Below are 11,979 nucleotides of genomic sequence, written 5' to 3'. Positions count from 1 at the left end.
CCCTCTAGTTTGTCAATTCTCACCATTCCCCTAGACCCATTCCAATCTGACAGTTGCCCAGTCAGGTCACGACAAAACTGCACATGCTCCTTACGCTAACTCTGGGAATTTCAATATTTCACTGCAGTCCTAAACAGAGTTACACCTGTCTAATAAAGAAAAAAAATAATTCTCAGTATTACAGTCTCTAACGGTGACTGCAGCCATGAGATTAAAAGACGCCTGCTCCTTGGGAGAAAAGCGATGGCAAACCTAGACAGCATATTAAAAAGTAGAGACATCGCCCTGCCAACAAAAGTCCGTATGGTCAAAGGAATCATATTCCCAGTAGTAACGTATGACTGCGAGAGTTGGACACTAAGGAAGGCTGAGTGCCAAAGAATAGATGCTTTTGAATTGTGGTGCTGGAGAAGACTCTTGAGAGTCCCTTGGACTGCAAGGTGATCAAATCAGTCAATCGTAAAAGAAATCAACTCTGACTGTTCCCAGGAAGGCCAGCTACTGAAGCTGAAGCTCAAATACTTTGGCCACGAAATGAGAAGGGAGCACTCACTGGAGAAGACCCTGATGCTGGGAAAGATTGAAGGTCAAAGAAGAAGGGGACGGCAAAGGATGAGATGGTTAGACAGTGTTATCGAGGAAACAAACATGAAATTAAGAAAACTCCGGAGCACGACAGAAGACAGGAGGGCCTGGCGTGATGTGGTCCATGGCGTTACGAAGAGTTGGACTCGACTGTGCGACTGAACAACAACAACCCTCAGCTTCCATACACATTATAAGAATTCAACAACAGCAGCAGTAATTTCAGGAGATTTGTCAGATAGCAAAAAACCTAAGTCATTATTAGTCATGAATTTTACAGAAGAAAGAAGGGGACAGATCAAAGAATGATGCTGCAAAGTGTAATGTGGACAGCGAAAAAGAATATGTTGCACAGAGTCAGGTTCATTGTAAAAACAGGGGCAAACTCTCTCTTTATAAGGAATACCTTCATATCTACCTGTCAAAACAGCCAAAGGGAAGAGATTGAACCTAGCAAGCATAAAAGCTCTGTGGTGTAAAGACCAAGAAAACGTGGAGAACAAACTACCAGCAGTAATTACTTTTTGCTATGATCAAGTGACTTCAATGGATGTACAAGGGTGTAACTCTGTTTAGGAACTCCAACATCTCTGGCATCGTAGCATTTCAGACAACTCTATTATGCTTGAATTCACCTTCACAAAATGATTCTAAGCAGGTCACAATACATGAGAACAGCAAAACGATTGGCTTCAATTCAACTAAAGCTAGTAATGGAAACAAGGGGACTTCGTTAACAACCAGTGCTGCCCTAAGCAGAGTTACATACTTCTAAACATCAATTGACTTAGGAAGGTTGTCAAGGAGTACAAAGTTGAACCCCAGGGCTGCTGTACACAAGGAACCAAACCTTTTTCTATTTTTTTTTTAAAATAATGAAGTTTTGTTTAATTTCTGTCAAGACAAAGGATTTATTCTACAGGCAACACAATGCTCTAAAGTCATACAGCAGAAAAACAAGAAAACCTAGCTTAACTACCTAACACGTTTCCAAGACTTGCATTAGATAGCACAAACTTTAAGCCCAGGAATCAAAGGTCACAGCTTAAGCGTTCTCTATGTTGCTGTCTATTGCAATATAAGCATATCAAACTCTAGACCTTCAGTCCATCAGAATCCAAGCTAGCTTCCTTTTCCAGTTACTTAGCTCAATTACAGTTTTTCGGCCAAGCAGCATCAGTTGATGATGACACCCAATCAGGACACACTCTTGCTGGAACCTTCCAGAAAATTACCTCATCATTCCTGGTCTCCCTCCTCCCATCCTGTGGGCTGCAGGTTCTCATGAGAAGCTAATTACCACATTTCCAGCTCTGGCCTTGAAAATAATAAGGGCTATGTAGTAACACCTGCAGGATGGTACAAGCCTTTTACCATTCACATTAACCCTTGGGGGGGCAGGGGTGTTTTGCCTCACAAAGGTGTAACTGTGCTTTGGATGTAACAGTGCCATCCTATGTGGAGCTTCTGCAGTGTAAGTCCATTGAAATCACTGGGCTTAGACTGGAGTAACCATGCACGTGATTGCACTGTACATTGGTTTCAAAGGAACATTCAATGTATATTCAAATGACCAAATAATTATGCTGAAGGAGAGAGTAATGGTCTTGAGTACCCTAGAATCATAGAGATGGCTACAGAAGGAGGCTAAATGAGGTATGCATAGAGGGGGATTTGCAATGCAAAATCCTTAATGTCTCCAATATTAGAAGGAATATTATTTATTCCTATATAAATGAACGAAACTGATATTAACTAATCCATGTTGGAAGAAGGTACCCTAAAAAAGACTTTGGGTACTTGGAAAAGCTCACAGAACTGATCTGTTTTGTTTAGATTTATCTAGGTAGAAAGGGCCAAAGACTTCCTTTTAAGATGCTGCTCTTCAAGAGACCATAAAAATGGAAGATACTATGAACATACTTCCTTAAAATTTACAACACTGGACAGATCCATTTAGACTATGGCAGGGAAAGGCAACCTTAAACTGTTATAAATTTCATTACAGGAAATAAATCAAGAAAGTGCTATACCTGACGAACAGGGCAGAAGTAGATCCATAATAACTGAGTCTGCACCTTTAGTATAAATATTTATTTCATCGGTGAGAGGATGCCTGACCACCACGGACATTCTCTTCCGGATGGAGTCAAAGCCCAGAATGTGTAAGAGTTCAAAGTTTAACCTCCCCAGGTGAGGTAGCTCTATGGATACCTGGTCAGGCAGCCTGCCAACCAAAGCACAGTCATATGCTCTAGCTGCATAGACAAGGGCAGCTTCATCTGGACTCTCTGCCTCATACCGCAGTTCCCCCTCTACAGGTTCATCCCCCGGTATCCATTTAGCCTGCTGAGAGCTATAGCCGTTATTATTCATCTGGGAGGAGTTAGCTAGCTTTTCTTCCAGTTTTAGTAAAGTACTCTCTGCAGATGTGGACGAAATAACACTAGAACCAGCACGAAGTGTTGATTTGCTAGTTGCCAGGCTTGAGGAGCTGCTGTTGTTAGAGCCAGAGGTCAGGCGGCTGGGCGTGAGCCTTCTAATGAAGTCCTCTATGGTCTTTACTGGAGATTTCAGCTCATATCTGATTCTAACCTTGAGAAACAACCAACATGGGGGGGGAGAGAGAGAGGTGAGACGTGTGGGACATGTATATCTAACAATACAAACTAGCAAAGCACATATTTGCTACAATTATGAGGTGTTTGAACATAAACCAAAAGAATTTTCCAGTGGTGATATTGCAACATGGGCATCTGCACGTGTGGTATACCATTAAAAAGTCATCAACACTTTCAAAGAGGATACTGCCATTAGGGAAAGGAATAGAAGCCAGCCTATACTGTTAAGAGCCCCTGGGCTGAAGGGCAGGGCACAAATTTTTTAAAAAACAAGTTAATAAAAAATTTAATTACCTAAATAAATTTTAAATAATTTCTAATGATAATCTAGGTATGCTTTACCTTTCTCCTGCCCGCTTACTGGGAAATGGGAGAAAAATCATTTTGGGATTTCTGCAGTGGGCATGAAGCCTTAAGATTAGGCATTTATTTTTTAAAGAGATTCGATTTTGCCTTTCTAATAACATCCTGCCCCCCCCAAATTTCACAACCATTAAAAAAACCATGCTACAAATGTATATAGTATGTTCCATTTTAAAAAATGAGTTAAATGAAGCTATTTTTGTGTACACTTGAATCAAGACAAAGGTTTTCTTACTCAGTACAGATATTAAATTAGGTTCCTAATGCTGATGTTTTTGCCAATTTCTTCTGCTGCCAATGGATGCTTTATCTTTCATAGAGATGTCACAATATGTATCTCATCTCATCATTTTATTGCCTTTGGAGCCCACTATTGATACTCCTCTCCCATTTCCATACATCTGCCAAATGAGGACACACACAGGCAAGCTCATGGCAGGCGGGAAGGATGAGCCATGCCTTGGCAAGGAGCCACAGCTTAGTGACAGAATGTATGGTTTGCATGCCGACAGTCCTAGGTTATATCTCTGGCATCTCCAGTTAAAGGATCTCAAGCAGCTGAAGTTAGGAGAGGCCTGACTCAAGACACTGGAGAGCCACTGCCAGTCAGAGGAGGCAATACTGAGAGTGATGAACCAATGGCATGAAATGGAACAAGGAAATTCAATATATTCAGGTATCTGATGAAGATGGATTAACAGTGTAATCCTATGCGGAGTCAGTCCATTCTCAGGATAGACTGGAGTAGCTCTGCACTGTTTAGCCAACCAGAGTACAATAAATCATTTAGGTTATCATAGCGCTCTTATTTACTTTGCTGTAACATATTATCATAGCCAGTCCACTGGAGCAAAGAATAATGGATTTGACTGCTGCATAGATTAGCTTGCTCTGGACCCATCCTTCCTGAGCTAAGACAAAAATATGTGAGCCAGAGGCTAAAAAACTGTGAGCTAGCTCACACTAACTTAGCTTAGAGGGAACAGTGGTTGTCATAGAGCTCCTATTTACTTTGCTGTAACATATTATCATATAGGATAGACTGGAGTAGCTCTGCACTGTTTAGCCAACCAGAGTACAATAAATCATTTAGGTTATCATAGCGCTCTTATTTACTTTGCTGTAACATATTATCATAGCCATTCCACTGGAGCAAAGAATAATGCTAAATGCCTATTTTTTTTTAAAAAAAACCCAAAACTAGGCAAAGGCTCCACATTCCCCCCCACACACACAAAGCCAAGGTTAAAAAAAAATAACACTGAGTCAGGGTAGTATGTTGTTTGGGGAGGGTGAGTAATGAGGAACTGATTTCATCTTTATCTGAACATTTTAGCCCCCATGGCAAATTACCACTTCTCAAGAGCAAATGCTTAATTTCAAGCAGTCTCTGCTGTGGTTAAAGTTTTCATGGGTGTGAGTGGGTGAAATTTTCTATGACTGGTATCTTCTCAGCAGGTGACTGTCTGAATTGGCCTTCAGCAACGGAAGCTGGACTGTTATGGAAATGTCCGTGTGTGTGTTTGGGGTGGGCGGGTCATGGCGAATGAAAATGTGATATAATGTTAATGTGACAGAGTTCAGCTTAATTATTTCTTCACATCTGTCTCTTTGCAACCTCTTTTCCTTACATGAACCCTGGGAACCCTTAAGGGACAGGCACAATCCCGTTATTTAAAATAGTTGCTATCCATAAGGCACTTCTTTCCACATAAAATCATCCTTACGGTACCTCAGAAGGGATCATGAAATGTGAGCACCAGTAAGATTTTCAGGGCCCTGAACAAAACATATTTGTAATGAAATGTAATGATACTAATGCTGCAGTGCAATACACACTTACTTGGCAGTGAGTCCTATTATTCAGTAATACTAGCTTCCTGAGTATATGTCTAAGAGCTGGTGATATGGGTGTGCCCTGTGTAAGCCCTATGGAACGCCATGCGGCTTCCTTCTGAATAAAGATGCACAGGATGAGACTATGAAAACCAATCCTGAAGAAAATGTAACTTTCTTTACATTGTCTCCCCCCCGACCTACCTTTTGTCGTGGCTGATTCGGAGACGTAACTACCACTGTATTGCAAATAGTCAAAGCTATGAAAAAGTCAAAGATGTCTGAAAGTTCAGGGGAAAGCTGGGATAATGGATGATAATGGCTTCTCATGATCTCTAGGTAGCTTGCACATTCATTTACTTTTGCTAGCAAATTTGGATCAGGAGTGATATCTTTTTCCTAGAATTAAAAAGAAAGGCCAAGTGAATCATTGGCAGGTCTGTGTAGTTCTACGCTGCCTTTCAACATCTCCACCGGACTGAGCTCGTTCTGCAGATGTGCTCTATCAAGCGTATCTTTGATAAACCCACCTGGGTCTTTAAACCAACCCGCTTCCTCTTACCCCAAAGAACATCCCAATCTAGGTCTTTTGCTTACAAATGACATTTTCCCAGAATGCAATAGGGGTAGGATTATTTTCCCTGGGGTTGGCAAACACTTCACTTGTGGGGAAAGGAAGGGAAGGAGATTGTAATCCGCTCTGAGGCTCTTTTGGGTAGTGAAGAGCAGGGTATAAAAGCCACTTCCTCCTTCTCCACCATCACCACCACTATTCCTACTACTATTTCCTGTTCTTCCTCCTCCTCCTTCTTTTCTATGGTCTGAGTTTTTTTTTGGGGGGGGGGTTGACTCCATCTAATTATGCAGTTCCTCACTAGCAGTCTGAATTGGTACAGTCCAGAAACTGAAGTAATTCTTGTTTCTGTATTAATGAATGTCTAGTTTCCCTTTCTCCTAGCACCAAAGTGGGACCCAAAGCACATAACCAAATTAAAAGCAAAATCTATGCCAAACCAACAAAATCCAGCAAAAGCAGCATAAACTGCAATTGTGGTCTCACATACATGGTATTGCTCTGTCCCACATGGAACTAGCACAGTTTTGCCATACTGGTTTCCACAGTCTCTCCAGAATACCAGAAAGTTAAGAATGGCCTTGCTTGTTCTAGAGGACTGTTCCGTAAGAAGGGGGCTGACACTAAGAAGGCTTGTGCTTGAGCCATGGCACCACCAAGGCACAACTTGGCATACAGTATAATGGAGCCACATTAATTTGGGTTTCCCAAATATTTACCCGAATACCAATACAATACCAATACTGGTATCTGGGAATATTCAGGAGTACTGATATTTTTTGGGTCCAGTAGACCCAAATCGGGAAAAAACCCGAAGTTTTATTGCACACCCCTAGAAATAGATTCAGGAGAGATCAGCAAGTAATTAAATTGTGGAATTTACTGACAATAAATGTACTGATGGCTACTCACAATCATGGCTTTAAAATAGGAGTAGACAAATGCATGGAGGACAGGTCCATCAATGGCTACTAGTGAAGACGAATAAAAAGAGCCTTCATGTCTGGAGGTAGTTTAGGAGGTAACATCAAGAGCAGGGCCTTGATTTCTGCTGTCCTATTTTGTGGCCCTCCAGGACAACCAGTTGGCCACTATACCAAATAGGCTGCTGGACTAGATAGACTAACAGTTTAATCCAGCAGGGCTCTTCTTATATTTAAGAACATAAGACACCAGTGTAAAAATGCAGATTGGCAGCTACTTACCATTGGGCTGCTGAAAGCAGTGTGTTTGGAGAGAATGCTTGCTCTTTTGGCTTCCACTCTGCTTCCTGTACGCCTATGTGATCTTGTGCTCTGGTTCCTGTGGACAACTTTAATGCTCTGATGACTGCTAATACTGTCCCGCTGGGATAACATTACTCCTTTAGGTGCAGTTTCTTCATCCTCAGAATCAGCTTCCTGGTACATAGCTATGCGCCTTGCTACGGAAGGAAGGAAGGAAGGAAGGAAGGAAGGAAGGAAGGGAGGAACCTCATATCGAAACTAGTGCCACAGAAATGAAGCAGTGGATATTCGGCACAGCTCAGCTTGAGAGAGAGAGAGAGAGAGAGAGAGAGAGAGAGAGAGAGAGAGAGAGAGATCCAACTAGTATTTTATTATTTATGTGTGTTCTCCTCCTCCCCCCAAAAGAGCTGGCTCTCAAAAATATCACCATAAAGCAATTAATAAAAACTCAAACAGTGAAAATTGTTATAAATAGGTAAAAACACTATAGATAATCCAGCAATAAAAAGGTCTAACAGCAGTTTAACAAAAGCCTTCCTAAATTAGACTGCCTTATATGCCTTCCTAAAGGTCAGAAAAGAAGACAAGCACCTAATCTCCACTGAAAGACCATTCCAAAAGCTGGAGCTATGAGTGAGCAGGCCCATGAATAGTAACTCACAGTCTGATTCTCAAAGCACTGCACAGTAAGTCACTTGGAGAACGTAGCCCAAATGATTTAGGATCTTTGATGTCCTATAATTGAAATGTCTTCTGGCCTGAAGAGCTTAAATCCTTGTAATTCTATATTCAATTGTTATACTTGCCTGATTAGTCTTTCAATTACTTACTTTACTGCCAACCCATTGACAGAAAAGGAAATGCTGTGGATTAAATTGTTCGATAATCACATTTTATGGGCTTTTTAGGTAAGTACCACTCACTCTGTATTTCATTGGTAAAGGCATCTAATGCACAAAGCACTTTAGCATGCATGGAGCCTGCACCAGCAGAGAGCTTTAAGGACTGGATATATAAAGTTTAAACTCTTAAATCTTGTGATCTTGAGAACCAAACTGCAGTTCATATCATTCAGTGGAAGATAACTTAATTATCAAAGTTGGACTCAAAGTAGCTATGGAATTAGAATGGCTGAGGATACGTGCTATTCCCACTCATGATTTGGCCTCCTAAACCAAACTGTTAATAGAGAATGACACCCTTTCCCTCCCCAAGAAAAAGTTTGATGCATCATAGGTCAGTAACAGAACATGTGATTTGCATGTTATAAGGTGCTGGGAACACTCCCTGCAGATAGGCTCCAGTGCCTTCTCACCTGTGTCACCAGACTCACGTTCCTGTTTTATAGAAGAGTGCCAGCATTCCTTCAAGGGTTCCACCTAGGCTGCAAGGCACACTTTCTTAGCACTCAATCAGTTCCCTCCATGCTTAGCAACTAGCCAACAGAGCTGGCTGCACCCAACTTTATAAAACACTGGCTGCAGAGAGGATTTCTGTCTGGCCAAGTACGTGTACCCTTCCTCAGCACCTTCCCTGTTGACTTTGGAACTTCATTTCTGGCCTGTATGGGGACTCTGTTATGCGCCTCTAGTTCCTTTGAACTTAGGTTGTTGCAAACAGAATTTGGTTCCTGCCTGCCCTGGACCATGCTATGCAGCTCTGAAACTCCTGGACTGATAGCCAGCTCCATCCCTCTGAAACTCCTGCTGGATTCTAACACATGTGACATCTCCAACCAAGAGGATCTGAAGTAAGAAGGCTTAAAAAGAGTCTGTAAAGCAGCTGCCAGTCAGCACCTGGGCTACATGGATCAACAGCTTTGTTCTCAGTGAACAAAGAAGAATGTATGGAGCAGCTCCTCATACCCAGCAGCACACCAATACTGTAGACTCTTAAGTCACCTAGATAGCTCTGCCTGTGCTGATCTAACTTTGGCTCCTTGTTGCTATTTTCTATTTTCCTGTAAAATGTATGCTGAGCAAAGAGCTAATAGCTCCAACTATGGATACTTTTCTAGGCCACTCTGTGGATTACCATGTGTCTCCTTTCTGGGTCTAACAAGAGGACTACAGAGGCAAAATTCAATCTCATGGGCACTAAAACACCGTGGACAAGTCCTGAAACTATCCTGACTGACTGGGTTCAGAGGACTGGTCTAATTCTGATAGTAGGCTTAATAATATTTTAGTTAACTTTTAAAATGTACTCGTTCCATGTTTTCATTAGGCAATTTTTTTTATTATAAACTGTGTTTATTTGCATACTGTATCGACTGAATGTCTGCATTAGGCCCAGCCTAAGTCAACAAGCCGCTGTGCTTTGTGGACTATTTTATTGAGGATAAAATTGAGAATATTCTTGTTGTCACTGCAAGATTTCTGAGACCAACAGGGTCTCAACTTGAGATATGCCTGGCTTGCAGGACAATAAACCCCTGTACCAGGACTCAGTTCTACAGATGGTGCCTGGTGAACTGAAGGAGAGGCTTGAACTTGGGGGCAGAGCACACCCTTTGCATCTCGGAGGCCCCCACTGGTTTCTCTAGTTGCAGGAACTCAGGGAGCAGACCTCAGCCTCTAATCCTGGACAGCCACTGCCAGAATAGGCGTTGTGGGGCTGGTCCAGAGACCAAAGGTCTGATCCAAAGAAGCTCTCTTCAAATGTTAGGAAGGTGTTGAGCTTGTATGCCCCAGCCCTGGCCAAAGACCAGACACAGCACCTGTTTCTGGCTGGCCTCTGCAGATGGGACTGCAAAGAAGGTGCGACAGAGTATATCATCTGCCCAGCTACCGTCTTTGAGGTCCCACCTGCCATCTTCTCTGCCGGCTTCTTCACAAATAGGGCAGCAAGTGGGACTGTGGAGGAAGTGGCAGGGCAGACGATCTACTCGGTCTCACCCAGTGATGACATCGGTGGGTACAATGGAGTATATTGACTGCTCTGACATCAGGCCTCTGTCATGAGTACCGGCACCTTTAAAAATAATAATAACCCACTGCACAACAAACAAAGAAGCCTGTTTACATCCAGAGACTGAAGCAGGTCAGAAAATACTCTGTAACAGGTTCTGGGCCAGACTTGTGCATCTTGGGAATCAGCTCTTCAGACTGCCCAAGAGGCTGGTCTCAACGTCTTCCTTTCAGGTCCCGTTCAAGTGTACCCTAACATTGCTTGCATTCTTCACATTTCTTTTTACATTTTGTCTATTGAAGAATGAACAATTTGGTTATTACAACCATAACACAAATGAGTTTTAATTGAACATCAACTTTTAATGACTAATGTAGAGAAAATAATTAGTTATTTAATTCAGTACATGACTTCCCTTCATTTTCTGGCTCAATGTGACAAGAATATTACACTCTCAAACAGCTCATAAAATCCACTGGAGCCCATTAGAAATCTCCCTCTGCAGCGCACCTCTCCCTAAAGCTAGCTACATTATCTGCTGCTGGGTGAGAGGGAAACAAAATAATGCTGCAAAGATTTTAAAAAATATGACAGCCACAACAGCCCACAGTGAAAGGTTGGAGACTTTGCCAAGTATTTTGTACACAGGCCATTAAATGGAAAATAGCAGCAGAGCAGGCAATGGCAGGTCAGAGAGCAATAAATACTAAACTGCAAATAGCTATGATATAATTATTTGTAAAAACCTCACTCCACAAAGATTCTTAGGAAAAGCTCATTAGGGACTAAAATAGCTTAAGTCTCTTAGCCATCTATTTATATACTTATAAAACCGAGCGGACAGAGGATTAAAAGAATTTTCTGAATCACGCATTAGAGATATCACGACTTCAGGCAACTGTGTAACTGCAAAGCTTCCAGATGATGTTCCAAGCTAGCTCAATGTAGGGATGAGCGTCTCGTCCTGCAGCAAAAGCTTATTATTTGAAATCTATTACAAGGTAAATGACAGCAGCCAGTTTGTATTGTTTCTGTAAGTGTAAAAGCATCTCTACGGTGTTTCCAGGAACACGACGGATGCCAAACAGCAGCGAGGGGAACACGTCGTGCTGCAGGTGAATGAGTCATTGATAGCACAGTTGCTGCTATTAGGTGCTGCAATTGTGTTACCAGAATAGATGGAGCCAGAGCGGAGTTTGCTTTCTGATTCGCAGCTCTGGTAGGATCCACACATTGTTAGGTACAGTGCTGCTGTAAATCATTCACCTCCTAGGTTTTCTGGTCTGGACAGGAACATTTGGGAGGCAAAATATTATAATAATGCCATATCCCATGTGGGTCCCATCTGTTTCATGTGGGAATGAACCCAGGTCACCCAGATCTTAGTTTGATACTCTAACCACTACACAACACTGGCTAATTGCATTCCGGTTGCAATGATATGTTATCTGATGCACGGCTGTCTCCTCCATCACATTTGCCCTTATCCTGTTCATGTCCATATCTTCTGTCCAAATTTAGCATAGACAGCATACAGCACACCACAGGAGCAGCACAGGCATACATGGCACTTCAGTTAGTATGAACATTGAGCCTGAATCTATAATGGAGCACGGAACAACATCTGTGCTCCTGCGACATACTATGTATGACTGTGTTGCCTTCTGGTTCCTGTGACTGTTTGCTAGGGATGTGCATTCAGATATTTCTGGACCCAATATAAATATCTGAAAAAGACCGTATCAGTATTGTTTGTGTAACCAAATCGATATTTGGGATTCTCAGAATACCAATATTATGGGTCCTGAATATTTTCAGATATATTCAAGAATGGCTAGTTCTGGCATTTTAAGGCTCTTAGGTA

At 42.0% G+C, this 11,979-nt stretch overlaps 1 protein-coding gene across 1 annotated transcript in view; it reads right to left on the bottom strand.

Annotated features, from left to right (window-relative positions):
• ATP10A (ATPase, class V, type 10A) overlaps nt 1-11,979 on the bottom strand; it is a 162,312-nt gene that overhangs the window by 35,086 nt on the left and 115,247 nt on the right. The window contains exons 9-11 of the mRNA XM_015419655.1: nt 7,185-7,402; nt 5,610-5,804; nt 2,619-3,180 (exon numbers count right to left, since the gene is read on the bottom strand). Coding sequence (XP_015275141.1) covers nt 2,619-3,180; nt 5,610-5,804; nt 7,185-7,402 — 975 coding nt within the window. The remainder of the gene's footprint in view (nt 1-2,618; nt 3,181-5,609; nt 5,805-7,184; nt 7,403-11,979) is intronic.

The sequence above is a fragment of the Gekko japonicus genome, unplaced genomic scaffold, assembly GCF_001447785.1.
Source record: "Gekko japonicus isolate JY-2015 unplaced genomic scaffold, Gekko_japonicus_V1.1 scaffold1304, whole genome shotgun sequence".
NCBI classification, from domain to species: domain Eukaryota; kingdom Metazoa; phylum Chordata; class Lepidosauria; order Squamata; family Gekkonidae; genus Gekko; species Gekko japonicus.
The sequence above is the reverse complement of the archived record's forward strand: the minus strand, read 5'-3'. Positions and strand labels throughout refer to the sequence as shown.